The 23,197-nt window shown below is 49.5% G+C and overlaps 1 protein-coding gene across 1 annotated transcript; it reads left to right on the forward strand.

Annotated features, from left to right (window-relative positions):
• The first annotated feature begins 2,310 nt into the window (after positions 1-2,310).
• SYNGR2 (synaptogyrin 2) lies at positions 2,311-20,366 on the forward strand. Its single transcript, XM_066588052.1, has 4 exons — positions 2,311-2,469; positions 11,143-11,383; positions 12,716-12,852; positions 19,907-20,366. The coding sequence occupies exons 1-4, from the start codon at positions 2,371-2,373 to the stop codon at positions 20,099-20,101; spliced, it is 672 nt and encodes a 223-aa protein (XP_066444149.1). The 5' UTR covers positions 2,311-2,370; the 3' UTR covers positions 20,102-20,366.
• Positions 20,367-23,197: the final 2,831 nt, after the last annotated feature.

Consider the following 23,197-nt stretch of genomic DNA (forward strand, 5'->3'; position numbering starts at 1 on the left):
CCTTATGGACCCCCTAAGGCTCCAGGGCCCGGGTGCAAGCACATCCCCTGCACCCTCTATAGTTACGCCCCTGCCCTTTACCTTTTTACTGTCCAGGTATTTACATGTCGTCCCTGCATAGAAGGGCGCCAAACCCGAACATTACCGCAACACGAAGGACAGAGTCTATGTGGGCGCCGTCGCAGATTGCACCATGTTTTTTTACTATCTTTACTATTGCAACAACTTCATGTTCCGCGATGCGTTTTTCTCCGCTAACGCATCCCAGGTTTACAAGCGCCATATTGGTCGCACTGATGTTGCCCTCGCTGGTGTAGGCACAACCTGAGGGCTTATTCAGACTGGCCCATTTGTGCTGCATATGAAGAGTGCTAATACTCCGTAAATAGAAGCCATTGGATTTGGTCACGTGCGCGTTTTTGCACGAACATTTCGGTTGCGCAATCATGTCCTATTTTGGTGCGGATTACACAACAATTAGCCCAAATTAAACTTAATTGGCCATTGAAATCAAAGGGAGCTTGTGCATGCAAAACATACAGTAAAACCCGTGTAGACGCGTGCAAATGCACATGTGAATACGCTGACAGACGTGTGACGCTGGCTATGGCTGACTTCACACGAGCAGACGTGTAACCGCGGACCTTCGATGCGAGCTTTGCAGTCGCCGTCCCATCTTTGGTGCGAGTATTTTGCTACAATTCCTTCGTGCGAACGCTTCTATAGGAAACCATCGGTTCTAATAGACGCAATCTGTTCACGCGCCTCTAATGCGTTAAAATAGCGCTCGTGTGAATGAGGCCTACGGCTCGCCAACGTGAGATTTCCTCGCTGATGTGAGATGTTTTTGTTTTAAAACCACCTTGTGGAAGAAGCGATCGTCTGCCGCGGCCAACAGGTAAAACCTCGCATCGCGCGCCCCTCGCACGCGGTATGATGCCACCGGCTCCATTGAAAACAATGGGAGATGCGAAGGAGCGCACACATCTCACACGATTTTGAAGCCGGCCTAAATTTACTTCTTTTGCGCACCTATTGTTGTAGTTTATCGTACATTTTCTGCCCGCCGGGCACATTCTCCAGCGCGCGGCAAACACATGGGTCCACTTCACTGCATGTTGTAAATACGTCCGTGTGAAGATGACGCGAGGGACGATTACACGCAGCAATATGTTGGTTTTCTGTAGCGGAAAATTCCACGACAAAAACCACAAAAGACGAAATCCGTATCGTTGATGTGGATTTCAGAAGACGTCGCGCTCCCATCACCTCCGAAGTCTTCTTGCTCCCGGCGCTTCCTTCGCCGTCTAGTTGGCGCAGCGCCGCAGGCCACTTGTGCGAATGTCCGCTGATGGAAGCGACGGGAGCGAGAAGACCTCGGAGGTGATGGGAGCGCGGCTGATTTGGAGTCAAAATCTGCCACGACAATCTTTTGCGGAAATGCGCAGATTTTTCCCCACGCGATCCGCAGCATTTCCGTTACGAGTAAACATACATGTACACAGTAACAACTCTCTTCTTATGGCCGCAGGACGCCTTCACACGAGGCTGCAACGTTTTTTCACTGAATGAGGCTTTTTTGCGTGCGTATCAGCATTTCCGCCGCACTTTTTCTGCCCGCGCCATTTGAAATGGCTAGTTCATCTAATTAGTTATTCTTCCAGTGGGATTGCGCAGTGTTTCTCGCGTTTTCTGCACCCCCCATTGACTGCTAACGGGACTTTTGGTGCCCAAAAGCGTAGATAGAAACTGCGCAAAATACAGAAATGTCTACGACGACACTGAGATTAATGGCGTCCAATCGCTGCGTATTGTGCGGGCTAATAGTTATGTGTGAAGCAGCTTTTAGGACAACTCCGCTCCTCAGCGCCCCCAACAGGTCAGATTTGCAGGATATCCTACAGTAATGTCTGAGGACCGACAATCATTACATCACTTGCAGGACACTGAGAACATGACCTGCTGGGGGCGCTGTGGACCGGGGCTGGGCATACTGTGCAAGGACGCATAGATCTATATTCCACAACACTTCTGCTCCATTCACATCCTGATTGGTTGTTTAGGTTGGCTCATTCACGACCTGGAGGCAGGTAATAATAGACGGCCGTCCGTCAGCAGACGCCCGTGCAGTAACTACCACCAGCCTGTAGAGGGCGCTCGGCGACGGCTAAGGAGGGGTGGAGGCGTGGCCTCCTGTCCGGGAAAAGCGGCTCGGCAGGAGAGGGTGGGGCGGAGCCAGTAACATATGGGCGTGGCCTCCTGTCCAGGCAAGGCGGTTGGGCAGGAGTTGGTAGGGGCGGAGCCTGTAACCTCTAGGCGTGGCCTCCCGTCCAGGAAGAGCGGCTCCGGCAAGAGACAAGCAGCAACAGCATGGAGAGTGGGGCGTACGGTGCGGCTAAGGCCGGGGGCAGCTTCAGCCTGGAAGAGTTCCTCCGACGTCCGGAGACCATCCTGCGGCTCCTTAGCGCTGTGAGTACCGGCGGCGGGTTAGTTCACTGCTCGGTATACGCTGCCGTCTGGTAGGACTTGCTGGGAGTTGTAGTCCCGTGACAGCTGTGGCTCCGCAGAGCATGCTGGGCGCTGTGGTGCCATGACCGTTGCGGTGTGCTGGGCCTGGAACGTACGGGAGCTGTAGTCTGTCCTCTGCCGGCCACTGCTGCACCTGTTCCTGCACTGCGTGTGACCGGCCAGGACTCGCACGTCTGCGTGAGCCCTGAAGCCGCTCCGCGGACCGGAATACAACCTGCTACAATGTATTTATGTATCCCCTTATTTATCTTGGGACGGATACTTGATGATGATTGGCAGCTGTTATTCCTGGCGATCACATGACCGGTCGCTGACCGCTCTCTCGCTGCCTCTTGGGCTCCATTCACACAGCCGGCCTGATCTCGCGCTCGCCATTGCGCGTCCCTTTGTTTTTCTTTCCTAGTGATGAGATTAATGATCGTCTTCTGTGATGTTGCGATCTTTATGGCATCAGAGGGTCACAAGTGTTTCCCCAACGGGACACGGCAGGTGAGCGCCATGCGATGGACGAGGCTGTCCGAGGGAACGCCCAACATTGGCGCGCTGCGGGGGTTTATTTATCTTTCACGCAATTATTTGGAGTAAATTCACTCTTGTGAATAAATTGTGATTAATCTCCAGTCGTGTGAATGAGCCCCCCGGGTCTACCATGACATCCCTTGCAGCAACGTCTATGAATGGCGCCACATCGCCTGTCTACCATGACATCCCTTGCAGTAACGTTGACCATCAAGCAAGTCTTGACTACTTGCAGTCGCCCTCCTTCACCCCCTGGCAGCGCCCTCCTGGCATCGCCCGTGGTCTGCGGTTCAGAGATGTCTCACTTTTGGCCACAACTTTGAAAAGTGCAGTTCTTCACTTTTCTCTGATGGATCAGATACTTTTTTCTTATACCTGCGATTCCACTCCATCTGCGCAGTGGGAGGAGCTAATAACGAAAGGCCCCTCTAGCCTGTGCCTAGGCCCCCCACTTATGCTTGGTGACGCAGGATATAGCCATCTTCATAGGGGTGTTAGAACTTTTGCAATGCATGTAGGAGCTTCAGGCGTGAGCTCTGCAAAGCGGCAGCGCCCGTGTGGCAGCGCCCGGCATCAGACAATAGACGGTTCTGCCCGCCCTCCACATCCGTCTCTAGGTTAATTATCAGATGATTTGTTAACTCGAGAGTCCTGGGTAAATACTACTTTCCGGCAGGCTGGAGCTGATGGGGTTAAACTTTCTCCTCCTGCAGGCAGGGTGGAGGCGGCAGAAGGATGTACTGTTAACCCTTTCAGTTCTCCAGCGCACAGCCTGGGGGTTGCTATGAACCCTACAGTGAGGGGTTAAATCACCTGCCCCCCCACCCTGAGTCATGCGCTGGGATTACACTGGCAGTCACATGCGGGGTCTGCGTCATGTGATAGAGGGGCACGTGGGGTCTGTTTACAGGGCAGGGGGAGGGGGCGGCAGTAGATCCGGTTCCACCGCCTGGCGCAGCACACGGTGACGCTGTATTATTACTGCCGCTCACGTTTGGAAAATGAATTTTTTTTTTAATATAGTTATTAAAAAATAGTAAGTGTGTACGAAGGGCGATCCCACGGGCGCGAGGGGGGGGGGGGGGCGCTGCCATCACGGGGGAAGGAGAGCAGAATACCGCTTTCTTTATATGACGGACATAGACAGGCGGCCCCCCACGACTGTAATGGCGCCCCTTTGGCTCCTGTCCTACCCTGCAGTATTTACCCGGACAGAATATGGCAGCTGGCCGCACCGCTGTGATTGTGGGACAGCGCCTACGGCTGGACTCACGCCTGGGTCAGATGACACGTGCGGACCGTCTACAGCGGATTCCGGCTGTGAGCCCGCCTAGTGACCCTGCATACGTCGCGTAATTGTATTGACCGCGGAGGCTTAATCTTGCGCAGTACGGGTGGTTGTTTTTAATGTCTCTATCTCCCGCATTGGCGCTTGGCGATGCCGCCGGTACCCACAGCCCTTGCGCAATGTTAATTGCGTTAATATCAATGGATGCCGTCTGCAGTGAAGTAGAGCATGCTGCAATGTTTCTTCTGCGAGCAGAATACGCAATTCGTACCAGCAGGTGCGAAGGAAAGTTTGAAACTACATGCCCATCAATGCCCGCGTTATACCACGGCAGTTGCGGAATCCGCAATTCAAATCCGGTTGTCTGAGACCGCCCTAAGGCCACAGGCACACGGGTGGGTCGGAGCCCGCAGCGGGGTCTGTGTACCTGCTAGGCTTGAATCTTCACCTCTACTGCGGATGAGCCGCACGGCTCGCCGTTGGACGTTTGCAGTACCCGTCATTGCGGAGGGCTGCAGGTCGGACGGCTTCCATTGACCTCAGCGGAAGCCGTCCATGTAGGAACCGCAGTCATGTGGGGCATGCTGCCATTTTTCATCCACAAGCAGAAACCGGCATTGGTTCCGCTCGCACGCACGTAGGATCATTTTTTTTCCTTGGCGTGCTGTGAAGGGTCACTGCTGGGCGGCGCCCGCCGTGTGCATGAGGCTGAGGGGTAAGTTAATTAGTCCCTGCTTACTGGCTACTGTAGTAAATCACCAGAAGTGGTGTGGAGGTTCAGGGCGCCTGCTGATGCCCATGGCACACCGCTACAGCGGGCTCTGTGTCTGGAGATGCCATGCTTCCTTCGGTGAAGCTGACCGGACGGGCGCGCACACACGGGCTCGGGACCCACAATATCGGTGGCAGACAGTAACCACAAAACGGAAGCCTCATTTAGTACCATTATAGAGATTGAGGGTGATGATCCAGTTCTCATGATCTCTAGCGGTAAGTCATTGCCAAGGGGGTGGGCATTACTTGGCGATTATATGACGCAACAGGTGTGACCGTTCTGGACCGCTTGATGGCAACTGTCATAAATAGAAGTGTTCGCATGAGACCGCCCCCTACTGTGTCGGCGCAGTGCTGTCTTCAGGGGCCAGGCACACACAGCCGTAAGCATAAAGCGCTGCAGGAGCCCCAGCGTTTTTACAGCTGTGAACCCTGCGTATGGCGGCGAAACTAATGCGCTACGGCATATCACATGGCCTTACATAGCTCGCGTAATAAGCAATTCCCATCCGGTTGTGTGAGCCCGGCCAAAGTTCCAGTCGCCTGATGCTGCGTGTTCTCCGTCGTCCTACTGTAATGTAATAGCGGGCACCGTCTGCACTACTTCTAGGATTTGGGTTACAAGAAGTTAAATGCGTCAGTTCACCCATTTATGTTTTATGTGGGCAGATTAATAAATAGTGTCACCAAAAGTGCTCAGCATCCCCCTCTGCTGGCCACAGCTGCTAAGTGCAGTGCCTGTACATCAGGGGTGTCAAATTCATTTTCACCAATGGCCACGTCAGCCTTATGGCTGCCTTAAAGGGCCTGATGTTCTTGTAGGACTGTATAGTAAGGGCTTGTTCACACCAGCGTATCTGAGCAGAGCATCCCGGGGGCAACGTTTGCGTACATAATACAGTGACTGGAACCCATTCATTTCAGGGGGTTACTTCACATGAGCGTCTGTTTTCACGCGATGTATGACCTATTTGCGTGTATTATGCACTGCAGTAGGCCATTGCAGTGAACTGTCCAGTGCAAATAATGTCTACTTGTATAGGGGTGGGTGGGAAGGGGGCCCTGGTGGTGAGTGTCTCCTCCGTATGAATAGGGGAAGGGGGCCCTGGTGGTGAGTGTCTCCTCCGTATGAATAGGGGGAGGGGGGCCCTGGTGGTGAGTGTCTCCTCCGTATGAATGGGGGGGGAAGGGGGCCCTGGCGGTGAGTGTCTCCTCCGTATGAATAGGGGGAGGGGGGCCCTGGTGGTGAGTGTCTCCTCCGTATGAATAGGGGGAGGGGGGCCCTGGTGGTGAGTGTCTCCTCCGTATGAATGGGGGGGGAAGGGGGCCCTGGCGGTGAGTGTCTCCTCCGTATGAATAGGGGGAGGGGGGCCCTGGTGGTGAGTGTCTCCTCCGTATGAATAGGGGGAGGGGGGCCCTGGTGGTGAGTGTCTCCTCCGTATGAATAGGGGGAGGGGGGCCCTGGCGGTGAGTGTCTCCTCCGTATGAATAGGGGGAGGGGGGCCCTGGCGGTGAGTGTCTCCTCCGTATGAATAGGGGGAGGGGGGCCCTGGCGGTGAGTGTCTCCTCCGTATGAATGGGGGGGGGGGGGGGGGGAAGGGGGCCCTGGCGGTGAGTGTCTCCTCCGTATGAATGGGGGGGGGGGGGGGGGGAGGGGGCCCTGGCGGTGAGTGTCTCCTCCGTATGAATGGGGGGGGGGGGGGGGGGGGGGGGGGGGGGGGGAAGGGGGCCCTGGCGGTGAGTGTCTCCTCCGTATGAATGGGGGGGGGGGGGGGGAGAAGGGGGCCCTGGCGGTGAGTGTCTCCTCCGTATGAATGGGGGGGGGGGGAAGGGGGCCCTGGCGGTGAGTGTCTCCTCCGTATGAATGGGGGCGAAGGGAGCCCTGGCGGTGAGTGTCTCCTCCGTATGAATGGGGGGGGGGCCCTGGCGGTGAGTGTCTCCTCCGTATGAATGGGGGCGAAGGGGGCCCTGGCGGTGAGTGTCTCCTCCGTATGAATGGGGGGGGGGGGGGGGAAGGGGGCCCTGGCGGTGAGTGTGTCCCCCCCCCCCCTGTATGAATTGGGGGGGGGGGGGGGGAGGGAAGGGGGCCCTGGTGGTGATGGACATCCCTGTTGGGCTAGGGCTGAGCAGCATCCCTACAGGCATTCCACTTACCTAGCCTGTAGGTCCGGTCCGCCGGCGGCAGAGCGGTCTCCCAAGACAACAGATGTCAGCGGCAGCAGTAGTATAATGCAAAAAATATAAAAAGCCCTTTATTCTTCCATGATGCGACGTTTAGCCCGCCATGCCGTCTTTTTCAAGCATAACATACAGAGTCAAATACATCTCCTTAATACTAAAGCCCTTAGGCTGGGTTCACACGGGAGGGGTTTGCTGCGGAATCTCTGTGCGGCAAATCCACCCGCAACTCCTAATCTCGGGATTAGCCAGCCATGTGGAGGAGATTTTGCAAAAACCTCGTCCACACGAGGCGGCTAATCCGTCGTGGCAAAGCAGGGTGGAACCAGTGATGCAGCACAGAATGGACAGCCGCAGCACGTCAATTCTTCAGGAGCGCCGCTGCTTCTTCCATACACGTGTGGCTGCACATTACGCCGCAGGCTCAGGCAATGGACTGGGATTTGTAAGGGGCCCCAAGGACTAGACCTGAGAATCGCTGGACCTGAGAATCGCTGGACTACATCTAGTCATTATTTGGGCATTATCTTGAATTGCTGGTTGAAAAATACTAGTTGGCACAAGAAAGAAATGTCATATTGGCACGCAGTAGTCTCATGTATGAGATATGTAACCAATACGGTTGCGGTCTCATTAGACACGGGGTCTTGCCACCGTAGGCTGTTAAAGTGGTTCCCCCTTGGCCTATAAGAGGCTCTCGGAGGCCCCTTGTGTGCAGTGACCTCTTCTCCTGCTTGTGTAGAGCTTGTTGACCACTAGACGCCTCTACGATGCAAAGAGATTCCCCTCCCCCCGTTACCAGAGTCTGAGAGGGGCGCATTATTGGGGTGTGAGAAGTTGGATGGTCCTTAGAAGGCGGTGGTTTTGTGAGGACCCGCACACATGGTGAACAGACTGTGGACGGCCCCGGTGGACCCCCAGTTGAGGATCGTTTCATCTGTCAACCAGCACATCCAACAGTTCCATCGTCCAGACACAGGTGGCACCTTCATTCTGGTTGCCCATTACATGTCTTGCCGTTTTCACCACAACACCAATGCTTTCTCTTGCACTGGTTTCATGAATGAGATATCTGGACTGCTACGGATGGGAACCATATGCTCGGTGACACCAGCATTGGCTGCCTGTTAGTGTGCAGCTCTAGAGGTATTAGAGCCTCCATGCTCAGATCACATCTTGTATGCAAGCTAGAGGCAGTAAAATGGGGTACTAGAGCCTCCATGCCCGTCGTAGCACACCTTGTATCCAAGCTAGAAGTGGCCCAACAGGGTACTAGAGCCTCCATGCTCGCCTGTATCACATCTTGTATCTAAGATAGAGGCGGGACAACAGGGTACTAGAGCATCCATGCCGGCCGTATCACATCTTGTATCTAAGATAGAGGCGGGACAACAGGGTACTAGAGCCTCCATGCCTGGCCGTATCACATCTTGTATCCAAGATAGAGGCAGGACAACAGGGTACTAGAACCTCCATGCCGGCCGTATCACATCTTGTATCTAAGCTAGAGGCGGGACAACAGGGTACTAGAGCATCCATGCTCGTCCGTATCACATCTTGTATCCAAGCTAGAGGCAGTACAACAGGGTACTAGAGCATCCATGCTGGCCGTATCACATCTTGTATCTAAGCTAGAGGCGGTACAACAGGGTACTAGAGCCTCCATGCCCGCCTCTATCACACCATGTATCCAAGCTAGAGGCGGTACAACAGGGTACTAGAGCCTCCCTAGAAGGGGTCAGTTCTACACAATAAACCACTCCTTCCTAGTATTGTAATCCCTTATATCACACAGTTTCGTCCTCATCCAGCACTCCTCTGTCTGCCAGTGTGTGGCGCTGTTATGTGAGCTCTGCACTATATGGGATATTATGTGGGCATTGTGAGGCGGTACAAGGGTATAAACAGTTGGAGAAAAGGGCCTCTGTCTGTCTTTGTTTTTTTTTGTTTTTTCCTCCCCCATATGCCAAAGAAGAGGGATTGCCAGGGCCCTTACTTTTCTGTAAGACCATCCTTGGTTACACCTCTGCTTACATTCCCTGTAGCTCGAGTTTCCCTGTGGCAACACTCCCTGTCATGCTGACAGTTCAGCCTTTTCACTGGGAGGGACATAGTGTGTATCCAGATCCCTGTCCACATCCTTACTACTTGTTTGTTATCCTCACTGTGTTCCATTAACCCCTTAGTGACCACCCCATAGTGTTTTTACATCCTGCTTTGCTGGCCTTTAATCCCGAGGGCCGTAAAAACACTCTTCCTCTGCGAATTAAAGCCCTGCAGGCTGTGAACGTGCAGTGCTGTGAAGTATCCGACAACCTGGAGCTGTCATGGGGCGGCCGCAGGAAGCCCCGAGGTCATGTGATCGCTGGTCTACACCATCGATTGCATTAAAGTAAATACAAAGTTTTAAAAAAATCGGATCTGTGAGGGAAACTGAGAATACTCACTCCCGTCCTCCGCGATGTCCCGTGACATTCTGGTCCTCCAAGACCTGACACAGGTGTCTGCGCATTTGTGCCACATGTCATTACGTCACGTGCAGAGGACCGGGAAATTTAAAAACTCCCTCCTAGTATGAGTAGCTGAGAGCAGGTCGCTGTCACCTGGGGCCGCTGTATGCGGTTCCCGGTCACATGATCGCTGTTATCCAATGAATAGCACCGATCATGTAAAAGTTTTGTTTCGTCTTCCCTGAAGGATCATGAGGGGAGATGAAATATCGTATCTAAGGCCCCCGGATTTATCTGAGGACAATTGCTAAAAAAATGGAAAATCGTAATTTTTTTTTTTCTGCTTTGCTTGGATTCATTCAAAAACCATGGAGCCAAAATACACAGTACACTCCTAGATGAATTTGCTAAGGGGTCTCGTTTTCAAAATGGGGTCATTTGTGGTGGTTCTCCATTGTTTTGGCTGCTCAAGGGCTCTACAAGCGGGCAATGGGGCCTGAAACACCTTCATGCAAAATGTCTGATCTGAAAGCCACCGGCTGCTCCTTTCGTTTTGGGCCCCGTTGTGCATACAGACAGAAGATTAGGGCCACAAGAAATATGGTTCTGAACACAGGACAAACAGGGGTATCTGTTTTGGGGTGCAAATCCTCATTTTCATGTGCCCTATAGAAAGAGAAAAAAAACTGCCCCTTTAAAATGACATATTTGCAAAAATATGAAATTTTACTTTTTCTTCTCTAAATTGCATTAACTCCTGAAAAGACACGGTGGGGGGTCAAAATACTCCTGACCCCCCTCAGTGAATACATTAAGGGGTGTAGTTTGTAAAATGGGGTCATTTGTGGGGGTGTCTATCATTCTGACACCTATGGGCCTTTGCAACCTTGGCTTGGTGCAGGAAAACAAAGTGTTCCTCAAAATGTTAATCAATTGTACGTCTCCTAAATGGCTTTTAAAAAAGCGGAAGTTTTTGTGCGTCCAGAATAGAATAAGTAGATGGAAATATTAATTTGTACAGTATGTTTACTCATATTTGAGAGTTAAAAATGTGAAAAAATAAAAATAAAAAAAAAAACAAATTCCCAATTTTGGCACTTTTAACAAATAATAGACATTTTATCAGCCTACTTGTACCACCTAAACGAAGTCCAACATGTGGCAAAAAAACAATATTAGAATCACTTGAATATGCAAAACCTTTACTGAGTTGTTCTATGTTAAAGTGACGTGTCAGATTTTTCAAAATGTGGCCTGGTCACAAAGGGGTTAGTATAACAGAGGGGGTTCTCCTGGAGCTGGGTGGCTGGTTCCAGACTTTGGGCTCGCCCTTAGTCATTTCTTTTATTAATCTGTCTGTTTGGGTCCTTTCTAATAATTCTTTGCTTTTTGTTCCTCCTTCAGATTTTTGCCCTCATTGTCTTTGCCTGCATTCTGACGGATGGCTACGACAGTGACCCAGGTGGCGCGGGCACACTATATTGCGTCTTTAACCAGAACATGGATGCTTGTCACTATGGCGTGGGGATCGGTGTTATAGCCTTCTTAGGCGCGCTGGCTTTTCTTGCATTAGACGTCTACTTCCCGATGGTCAGCAATACCAACACTCGAAAGTACATCGTGTTGTGTGACCTGGGCTTTGCAGGTAAGTCGTGCTCTACACTGGCAAGGAATTGGGCATACGGTACCTTCCATGCATGCGCTAACACACTAATGTAACTTGGCATGTATTCCTCTATAGCAGAAGTCACCAACCTTTTATACCCTGTGAGCCACAGGCAACTGTGACTGATAGTCAGGAACCAAACTAATAGTGCACATTAATGGGGGGCCGGGTTGGTAACTGGTGTGCATCGCCTCCACTGTGCTCAGCTTATGCCCTCTGCTGGAAGGCTGCAACACTGTAGTTTGCCATCTTTGTTTCGATCTAGTCTAAATGAGACCCATACAGAAAGTGAGTAGCAAACTTCTGTGAGTATTTTGCGATGACCTGTAGCTGCTTACTTTCAGTGAATGGAAATATGAGGTTGGAAACCCTTCCTGATTGAGCAAATGTTACAATTGTATTTAGTTTAGAGAGTCCTGTGTGAGCGAAACATTAGACTCCAGACTGATACATTGTAGCAAATTATCAGGACAGGAGGCAGAATCCCCATGAATCAGTTGATCGTCCGGCCTGCTGCCAGTACAGCGGGCAGGCTGTCGTCATCGGTGGTCAGAGCAGGAAGTGGGAGCGCTGACTTCACTCCATTTGAAATGAATGGCAGCGCCACACTTCGATTACGATCTGCTCCGCTTATGGTCCAGAGTAGACAGGAGTCGCTGGTGATGCTAACACTGCATCAGCCCTACTGCTCTATGCTAGTAATATCTACAAATCTCCACAGGAGCTTGGAAACCTGGTCATGTCACCCACTGCCACCTGAATGCCTGCTAATTACAATCGGCCACAAATGCTGCCATAAAGGGTTTTTCTGATCGCTTGGAGTCTGACTACTGGGACCCCCAGCCACGCAGAGACCAGCGCACACCCTAAGACCCCTTGTGAACGGAGCAGCACATGCTCAATTTTAGCTCCATTTGTCCCATGGAAGCGATGAGACATATATCCCCTATCCTGCGGACAGGGCAAAATAGTTTTAGTGGTAAAACCTTTTTAGCGTGCACAGAGGGGTGAAGCCCAGGCACTTCTAGAGGTGTCTGCATCATTTATACCACTCTCATGGACTTCCAATGGGAGCTGTATACATTTGTATGCAGTGAGCTCCCTCTTGTGGTGGTTGCAGATAGTAAGTTTTATCGTAGCACTTGGAGCTCTGTATCACAAGAACAGACCTCTGACCCCTATAAAGGCATTTGATGAAATTATTCTAGACCTACTGACAGTAACTAACATAGTGGCAGCACTCGCCTTTTATAATTGGATCAGCCTGGCATGGGAATGGCACTTATTACACATTCTGCATTTATCTTTCAGGTCTTTGGACTTTCCTGTGGTTTGTAGGGTTCTGCTTCTTGGCCAATCAGTGGGCATCAACAGCCGTTATCCCACACGTGGGGGCTGATAATGCTCGGGCCGCCATTGCCTTCAACTTCTTCTCCATCCTATCCTGGGTAAGTCTCCACATAAACACTTACCCTCTCACATGTCCTAGAGAAACCTTTATCTGTATCCACTGCTTTCATCTGGGAGTTTCCACTTTTATGTATATAAAGCTGAATCAATGTGTTTAATTCCTCCTAATTTTCAAGATCTCTGCTTGCTGACAATGAACAAAAATAGTGAAATATGTAGAGGGGTAAAAACTAGTTCTGCTTTCATCTTGCTCACATAACTGAGGGGTTTGTTACATTGTATCGATGTAGAGACAACCTGCGGAAGCTGATACACAAACTGTCTGAAACGCCAGGACATGACATTCTCCGAAACCCATCAGTTGTCTAAGCGGGACGGAACGGTTGTCGTTCAAGCGAGCAAAGTGAATGATAATTGTTTGGCCTCAACGACTAACAAGAATCATTCACTTTTCGTTCATTCATTCCATGCAGCATAAACCATCGTTGGCTCGCTGACCTCTCATTCGGTTTAAATACCGTTCATTCCGTCCATCTCAGTCACTTATACAGCGAATGTGAAAGACAGGACGGTCCACATTTGAACGCGCCAGCGATGCCTTTATGAACAGGCTGAACGAGAGTGAAGGCGCGATCGGTGATGTCACTCATTCAAACTAGAACATGAGCCAATTCTTGTGAGTGATGTCACCACTAACTCGAGTGCGAACAGTTAAGACATCCGAAAGGTTGTTGGGAATCGCTCACTCAGCGCTTCACATGCTGTGCGGGTCGCTGAGCGGAGAATGGTTAAACGTAATGAGAGGTGAGCAAGCCCCCCCCCCCCCCCCCCCTTTATTTTTTTTAAACCCTTTCCAATCCAATTTGTATCCTGGTTTTCCTAGGGGGCTTACTCTTTTTCTGCTGTTATACAACAGCGCTATATGCTGGCTAAAGCCAGTACTGCATGAGGGGACACCTTGGATAGGCTCTGACAGCAGAGAGGCTGGCAATATACTTTTTTTTACATGTATAGCTGCCTGGACACTATTTAAATTGACTTTTTTAATTAACTGTTAGCAGGGCTTAATTTTGGAGTGGGGCTTATATTTCAAGCATCCTCAAAAAGCCTGAAAAATCATTTTGCAGCCTCAAAAATTCTGGAAAATCATGCTATGTCTTATTTTCAGGGAAACAGGGTAGTTAATGTGCAGCCTCCCTCCTTACTTCAAGGAACCCTTCAAAGATGCAGTTATTACCCAATATGGAGGAAGACTCCCAGTGATCAACTGTAATCTTTGGGGAAACCTTGCAATAAGTGTAGTGCCACGCTGATCCCGTGCCATTCATATCAATGGGTTTTGTGTGTACTGCAGGGCAGGTCCTCCAGAGCACCAGATGCTCCTTATAATCACTCTTTTAGCGCAGCATACCCTGGGTAGTAGAGCTAGGCGAATAATCTAATCAAATCAATTCACAATTTGAGTGATCAGGATTCTAATTTTTCTAAACAATTGTGACCTGGTCAGCCTGCATGTTGTGGGTCAGGCAGAGAGGAAGCCTGGCGCTGGTTGGTGGAGCCGCAGGCAGTCGGTTCTAGGCTGCTATATTGCACTGCCCCCGGGCTTATCTGTGCAAACTGCAACAAGAGCCGCACCGCAGAGGAGAAGCTTAGTGTGCTGTGATATAGGGTCATGTGTGGGGGCTGTGATAACTAGGGGGTGTGTATAGTGTGTGAAGGGTCTCACAATATGCAGCCCACAATGCCGTTCTGTGTGGCCCCAATCATCAGGACATGGAAACTACATGTCAGCAGCCATACAGATATTTCTGTTGGGGTGAAGAGGAGTGCACATAGGGCAACAGGAAGGGGCAGGTACTAAGGGTGCCCTGTGTAGTCATGTCTGGTCCCCTATATATTAGGACAAGTACTAAGGGTGCCCTGTGTAGCCATGTCTGGTCTCCTATATATTAGGACAAGTACTAAGGGTGTCCTGTGTAGCCATGTCTGGTCCCCTATATATTAGGACAAGTACTAAGGGTGCCCTGTGTAGCCATGTCTGGTCTCCTATATATTAGGACAAGTACTAAGGGTGTCCTGTGTAGCCATGTCTGGGTGTCCTAATATATAGGACAAGTACTAAGGGTGCCCTGTGTAGTCATGTCTGGTCCCCTATATATTAGGACAAGTACTAAGGGTGCCCTGTGTAGCCATGTCTGGGTCCCTATATATTAGGACAAGCACTAAGGGTGCACTGTGTAGTCATGTCTGGTCTCTATATATTAGGACAAGTACTAAGGGTGCCCTGTGTAGTCATGTCTGGTCTCCTATATATTAGGACAAGTACTAAGGGTGCCCTGTGTAGTCGTGTCTGGGTGTCCTATATATTAGGACAAGTACTAAGGGTGCCCTGTGTAGCCATGTCTGGGTCCCTATATATTAGGACAAGTACTAAGGGTGCACTGTGTAGCCATGTCTGGGTCCCTATATATTAGGACAAGCACTAAGGGTGCCCTGTGTAGTCATGTCTGGGTCCCTATATATTAGGACAAGCACTAAGGGTGCACTGTGTAGTCATGTCTGGGTCCCTATATATTAGGACAAGTACTAAGGGTGCACTGTGTAGTCATGTCTGGGTCCCCTATATATTAGGACAAGTACTAAGGGTGCCCTGTGTAGTCATGTTTGGGTCCCCTATATATTAGGACAAGGACTAAGGGTGCCCTGTGTAGCCATGTCTGGGTCCCCTATATATTAGGACAAGTACTAAGGGTGCCCTGTGTAGCCATGTCTGGGTCCCCTATATATTAGGACAAGGACTAAGGGTGCCCTGTGTAGTCATGTCTGGGTGTCCTATATATTAGGACAAGTACTAAGGGTGTCCTGTGTAGCCATGTCTGGTCCCTATATATATTAGGACAAGTACTAAGGGGGCACTGTGTAGCCATGTGTAGGTCCCCTATGTATTAGGACAAGTACTAAGGGTGCATTGTGTAGCCATGTCTGGCCCCCCTATATATTAGGACAAGGACTAAGGGTGCCATGTGTAGTCATGTCTGGTGTGCACGCACGCGGCACCCTTAGTCCTTGTCCTAATATATAGAGGGGCCAGACATGGCTACACAATGCACCCTTAGTACTTGTCCTAATACATAGGGGACCTAGACATGGCTACACAGTGCCCCCTTAGTACTTGTCCTAATCTATAGGGACCAGACATGACTACACAGGGCACCCTTAGTCCTTGTCCTAATATATAGACCAGGCATGGCTACACAGGGCACCCTTAGTCCTTGTCCTAGCATATAGGAGAGCAGACATGACTACACAGGACACCCTTAGTGCTTGTCCTAATATATAGGGGACCCAGACATGGCTACACAGCACACCCTTAGTACTTGTCCATAGATGGATGGATGACTACACAGGACACCCTTAGTACTTGTCCTAATATATATATGTACTACGGGTGCCCTGTGTAGTCATGTCCTAATATATAGGAGAACCAGACATGACTACACAGGGCACCCGTAGTACTTGTCCTAATATATAGGGGACCAGACATGACTACACAGGACACCCTTAGTACTTGTCCTAATATATAGGGGACCAGACATGACTACACAGGACACCCTTAGTACTTGTCCTAATATATAGGGGACCCAGACATGACTACACAGGGCACCCTTAGTACTTGTCCTAATATATAGGAGAACCAGACAAGCACTAAGGGTGCACTGTGTAGTCACATCTGGGTCTCCTATGTATTAGAACAAGTATATTAGTTCTTCATTGGTATCCAGTGGTTACGTCCTGTAGGCTCCGCTGTGTTAAGGCCCATTTGCACGGAGCAACGATTGCTCAAAAATTGTTAAAGTGATCGTTTGGGCGATAATCGTTGCTTCGTTGCCAGCTGATCATTAACCCGTTAACGACCAGCCCATAGTGTTTTTACGTCCTCCCGAAGTGGGCTTTATTCTCTGAGGACGTAAAAACATGTGTCCTGCAGAGAATAAAGCCCCTCGGGCTCTGGATGTGACAGCTCCATGCTGTCGGTGCCCGCAGGTAGCCGACAGCAAGAAGTTGTCATCCCGGGCTGCGGGGACACCCCCCCCCGGCATTGCGATTGGCGCCGATCGCAAAAAAGTAAATAAAAGTGCATTACGTCAGCCGCATGCGCAGAAGGCCCGGAGCCGCGGGAAATTTAAAATCTCCTGGCTCCTGTAGGTAGCCGGGAGGCAGGAGATGTCAGCGGGGACCGCGGTGAGCGGTCCCCGGTACCGCGAACGCCGTTATCCAATGTATAACGGCGATCGCGGAAAAGTAAACAAATGTTAAAAAAAAAGTTTCACCTCCCCTCATGGATCGGATCCATGAGGGGAGTTGAAAATACTCACCCAGCTTCCTCCATGTCCTCCAGCCGGTCTCCGAACCCCCTGCTGGCTTCTGCGCATGCGCCGACGTGGCGCGCATGCGCAGAAGGCCGGCGAGCCCGGCAAATTCAAAATCTCCCTGCACCCGGCTGTCACAGTTAGCCGAGTGCAGGGAGATATGACTGGGGACCGCTGTATGCGGTTTCCAGTCATATGATACGACCTTACCCCAGCTTCGGCGCATGCGCCCGTCAGCATGATGGCGGACGCATGCGCAAAAGTGAAATATTGCCCAAGAAATGTAAAATCTCCCTGCTGCTGGCTACCAAAGGTAGCCAAGAGCCTGGAGATGTCACGGGGAGCCGCGGTATGCGGTTACTGGTCACGTGATCGCCGTTATCCAATGCATAATGGCGATCACGTAAAAGTTCTTTAAAAAGTGGCCGTTTCATCTCCCCTCACCGATGCGATCGGTGGGGGGAGATGAAACATCTTCTCGGAGGCTTCCGCATTTGAATCCAGATGCGATTATCCTCCATCGACCCTTCCGGCTGCTGCGCATGCGACCGCCGGCAAAATGCTGGACACATTCGCAGGAGCCGGGGAGCCCAGGAAATTTTAAATCTATATTATAGGAAATCAATTTTTTTCCCGTATAAGTGGGCAATGGGGCCTGGAATTTATTCAGTTCTGCCCTGAAATCCAGTGGGCATTCCCTCCATTATGGGCCTAGCCATGTGTCCTGTAAGTAGATTAGGGCCACACTGGGTATGTTTCTGAACACGGGACAAACGGGGGTATCCATTTTGGGGTGAACGTCTTCATTCCTATGTACACTGTCCAAAAAAAACATTTTTAAATCGACAAAATTGCCAAAAAAATGAAAATCATAATTTTTTCCTTCTGCTTGGCTTAGATTCATTCAAAAACTGTGAAGTCAAAAAAGTCATCGTACCCCTAGATAAATTCGTTAAGGGGTCTACTTTTCAAAATGGGGTCACTTGTGGGCGTTCTCCATCGTTTTGGTCACTCAATGGCTCTACAAGTGGGCAATGGGGACTAAATCTCCTTCAAGCAAAATTTCTGTTCCGAAAGCCACCGGTTGCTCCTTTCATTTTGGGCCCCATTGTGCATCCAGGCGTAAGATTAGGGCCACAATGGGTATGTTTCTGAGCACGGGACAAACAGGGGTATCCATTCTGGGTGCAAATCCTCATTTTTATGTGTACTATAGAAAAAAGTCCTGTCTTTAAAATGACATATTTGCAAAAATATAAAATTTTAGTTTTTCTCTTCTAAATTGCATTGACTCCTGAAAAAAAACTGTGGGGTTAAAATACTCATGACACCCCTCAGTGAATACGTTAAGGGGTGTAGTTTTTAAAATGGGGTCACTTGTGAGGGTATCTATCATTCTGACTCCTATGAGCCTTTCCAATCTTGACTTGGTGCAGGAAAACAAAGTGTTCCTCAAAATGCTGAAAAGTAATGTTAAATTTGTACGTCTCCTAAATGGTTAAAAAAACGAACGTTTTTCCAATGTGCGCCCAAAATAAAGTAAACGGGTGGAAATATAAATCTTAGCAAAAATTTCTATTATGTTTGCACATATTTGAGATATTGCAGTTGTAAATGTGAAAAAATGACGATGTTTTTCAAAATTTTCCCAATTTTGGCGCTTTTAATAAATACAAATTCTATTGGTCTTTTTTTCCGCCTAAATGAAGTACAACATGTGGCGAAAAAACAATGTCAGAATCGCTTGGATATGCAAAACCTTTCTGGTGTTTTTCCATGCTAAATTGACATGGAAATGCCACACGAGATGCAGGGGAATAAAATGAACCCCTCACAAAATATCTCATACCTAACGCAGGAGGAGGTGCGGAAGCGACTAAAGAAGACTAAAATTGATAAATCGCCAGGCCCAGATGGATTACACCCAAGGATACTAAGGGAACTAAGTGATGAGATAGCTAGGCCGCTATACCTAATATTTCTAGACACTGTCAAGACCGGTGTAGTACCATTGGATTGGCGCATTGCCAACGTGGTTCCAATTTACAAAAAAGGGAGCAAAAGTGAGCCTGGTAACTACAGGCCAGTAAGTCTCACTTCAGTAACGGGAAAAATTTTAATAGGCTAATATACAAAATGAGGCAGCTCGGACTGCCCCCCCCCCCCCCCCCCCCCCACCCCCAATGTGGAAATCTGAAATTGTATTATGTGAAAGTATTATTGTAGGCTGATTAGTGCAGAGATTGGGATGAGGAAAAGTTTGGTAAAAATTTACATTATATTTCGGGCTAAAGCACCCACTTGAGGTTATATGAAAATGGGAGATGCGCGCGCCCCCCCCCCCCCCCCCCCCAATCGTTCACCACCACACTCCTTTCCCTGCTATATCTATGCCTGCTGCAGGGTCTAGGAGCATAACATTGAGATTCTCTCATTGGTGCCCTCTGAAGCCGTGCCATGCTGTCTCCTAGGCAGAACGCCCTATTCTGTCTGCAGTGTTTCTCCAGTATGCCCCATTGCCACAGCATATAAATGCCAGTTCAAGAAGATAAGGTATGTATTTGATGTGCTGCTGGGGAAATCTGAGGGCCTATTTGAAGTTCGCCTGCTTGCCTAGCTGCAGCCTGTAGTCTAAAGTCCATTGATAGGCAGGACGCCTTGGGCAAACATGGGTCTTGGTGATTTCCTTGTTAGTAATATTGATGCCATGCTATCTTCACAGTTTCCTCTGGCAAGTCTCGCCTATAAGAGGTACAAGATGGGGGTGGACGACTTCAACACCAACTACATGGATCCCAACTTGGCTGCCGCGTCTCCCTATTCCAGCTACCCGGATGCCGTCAGCGATAACTACCAGCGGCCGCCCTTCACACAAAGCGCAGAGACAGACGATGGCTACCAGCCGCCACAGTACTGAGGATCTCTGTGCCCAGAGCTGTATAGATGCCAGAGACCATGGACAAAGACTGTCAGTCTGGCTGCTCTTCCGCTTCCTAAGTGCCTTATCTAGTGTTTCCAGCAGAAAAATGCGTAGCCACCGCCACAACCAAAGTCCCGTCCAGAGGCGGCTACGGCATCTCGCCACCACACGGTCACACCCTGTAGTCCATTAGCTGTTGACGTAGTGGCTCATTTTTTTTTTTTTTTACTATTTTCATATGGTGAGTGTAGGGGGGGAGGGGAGGGGGTCACCCGCTCTGCCCAGGACCAGACACTGGATATTCTAAAATACTGCCGGTCCCAAACACCTGAGCTTTAAGGATTTCTGGTTATGCGAGTGCTGAAGCAAAACTGCCTGTGTGCCATGTGGTGGACCTCCAGATTAAGTGCGAGACCACCAGAGCCTAGGAGAGTTGCTGGTTTAGATTGATGGTCCCCTGGTGTCTGGTGTAAGCGATTGCAGAATGGCTTGTTTCTGCCTAAATCTCGTGCAGCTAATAGCATTGGGTTTCTTCCCATCACCTTCCAAAAGCTTGTGTAAACCAATAGAAAAACCTAGTTACCCGAGCTGCGCCCCCTGCTGGATGTGGTATTAATGCTCAGCCACATTCACTTTGATGGAGCTGAGCTGTTTCTGAAAGAGCATGGCTTTTTTTTTTCCCCCCTCAGCACAGTGTTGCTTTAATGGGGTGTACAAGGTTAAGTAATACTTTAAGCAGGGGCATCAATTAGATGATCACAATGGGTTAAACTAGGATCCAGCTGAAAAGGATATTTTGAGGAGCCCTTTTAGTCGGCATTACTGAGAACACAACCTTTGATTTTTAGTTGGTTGGGAAGAGCTTTGTGATCTGCTGTCAAATACCCTTTTCAGTTGATGCCGCAATGTCCAATGTCTGGTTCTCATCAGAGTGGAAGCCGTGACGTCCCCGCAGCACCATAAGCTAAAGGTGCGTTTATATGGCAAGATGAGCGCTCAAAATTCACTCGAATGGCAGTTTGAATGACAGTTTTGAGTGATCACTTTGCATAAGCTCTTAAGTAGCCAATTAGCTACTTAAGAGCTTATTAGTGTGTAAATGAAGGCTCCCGCTGTATGCAGAAGACAGCTGCTTTGTTCTCTGGGCTTTCAGCTGCTATTGCACTGACCTGGTAGCTCCAAGAACAAAGCAGCTCCTGCTGTTCTCGGTACTATCTCTAAAAGCTCCGTGTGGGATACCAGCTGAAAAAAATGGGATCCCACCGAGAACTCTGTCTGTGGCGCTGATGAGGCTCATTGCTGATGTTTAGCTTGCTAGAAATCTGTGATGAACGAATGGTGCAGGATGGCCGCGCGTTTAGGCACGATTATCGCTCAAAAGATGGCTTTTGAGCGATAAGGCCAATTTAGACACGACGATTAAGTTATTGTGTTACCATTAGGGGATGTTGGAGCAGGGTGATGGTTCTTTGTGTTTTTTTTTTTTTAAATATAGACTTGTCTACTGCCCCCTTCTGGAATTGGCACAAAAATCTGACTCTTGCAGTCCCATGCATCACCTGTCACACTGCACTCCCTCCCTTCCCACAACTTAGTTTATGATGCTGTGGGGATGTGACAGGTGCCCTTTAAGGTCTCTGAATGAAGAGGGATTGGTGGTGGGGTGTATTATGAATCGGTCTAGTTTATGGTATTGATGAGTAACTATGTGGTGGTTTAACATATAGCACATTTGTATATATATATATTTCTTTTACCCTCCAAAACTTGATTGCCTCTGACATTGCTCACTAGTTTTGAGCAAAGTATAAGCTGTGGCCATTGAATGCATAAAATCTACTGCCCCCAGGTGATCATTTTATTGTATACTGTTTAACCGCTGCCTTACACACTGTGCCAAACTGTTACTAACATCTCCATGCATTGCCCTGGTGGATGCTTACACGGGTGGCTGCACACGCTGGGAGAGGGATGCCGAGGTGCAATACTTCTGGTGCTGGGATAGGTGAGACACGCTGTATCACATTGCACAGGTTGGAGTTTCAATAAAAAAAACAAAAAAAACCCACCCTCCCTGAAGTTCCTTTGTCCGCACTCTTCTGTGTATAATGGTCTGTTTCCTCCCGTTAAAAAGTAACAAAGGCCCCTCGCCCCGGGACAGGTCCCTTTATAAGTGAGCGGTTACTGGTCTCTCTTCTACTCCACTGACCATTTGCATTCAATTTCTAGGCACATTTTCTGCTATTGCTGTCTATTTCCTGGATTAGCCTGCCAAGATCTACCGCCTTATGGCTCGGAGCGGTTCTCCACCCATGCAGCGAGGTGTAGTTCTGCTCCAATAGATAATCGGCGTCCGGCAGCACAATAACAATTGCATGATCTCCTCCGTCATGTTCTTTTCAGAGCTGTAGGCTCAAATGCATCTAATAGTCCATGATTACTATATATGTTCTGGTATTAAGAAGTCTACTGGTTTTTAAAGTAGAGACCATGTGAGGAGATGCTACTTTCTTAACACTTGTCAATCCTGTGCAGCAAACAAACCACAGTATGTTCTTTTTCTGTGTGAGGCTCGCAGAGCCCCGCACAGAAACCTCACCCGCCAGCAGCTCCGGTCTGCGCATGCGGCTGCCGGGCAAATACGCGCTGGTCCCTGCAGGTGCTTGGGCCCCGCGGTGAGAATCCTCGCGCGTCTGCAGGCGTCTTAAGGGTGCCTTCATACTGGTGAGAGTGAGTAAAAACACAGAATTATGAAACCAATTAATTTCAATAGGCTTCACATTTGCAATGTATTTCCCATTAGGGTCAATGAGAGACAAATTGTGGCCCGTTCTTTCTCCTCTCCCCCGCTGTATCGCACCACAAACTTGCAATTTTTCAAGCAATGCATTTGTAACATTTAAAAAAAATTCTTATTGACTTTTGCACTAGAAATCATGAAGAAAAATCAAGCAGGCAGAGAGGTTTTAGCAAGAAAAAGCAGCACAGCTCAAACGGGATGTGGCACAATTGCAATCACCCGTGTGAAGCCACCGTTACTATTAGAATTGTCTCTGCAGGCAACCATAAGTCTGATAATGGCACTCGCTCAAA

Source organism: Eleutherodactylus coqui, chromosome 13 (genome assembly GCF_035609145.1).
Source record: "Eleutherodactylus coqui strain aEleCoq1 chromosome 13, aEleCoq1.hap1, whole genome shotgun sequence".
Lineage (NCBI taxonomy): Eukaryota > Metazoa > Chordata > Amphibia > Anura > Eleutherodactylidae > Eleutherodactylus > Eleutherodactylus coqui.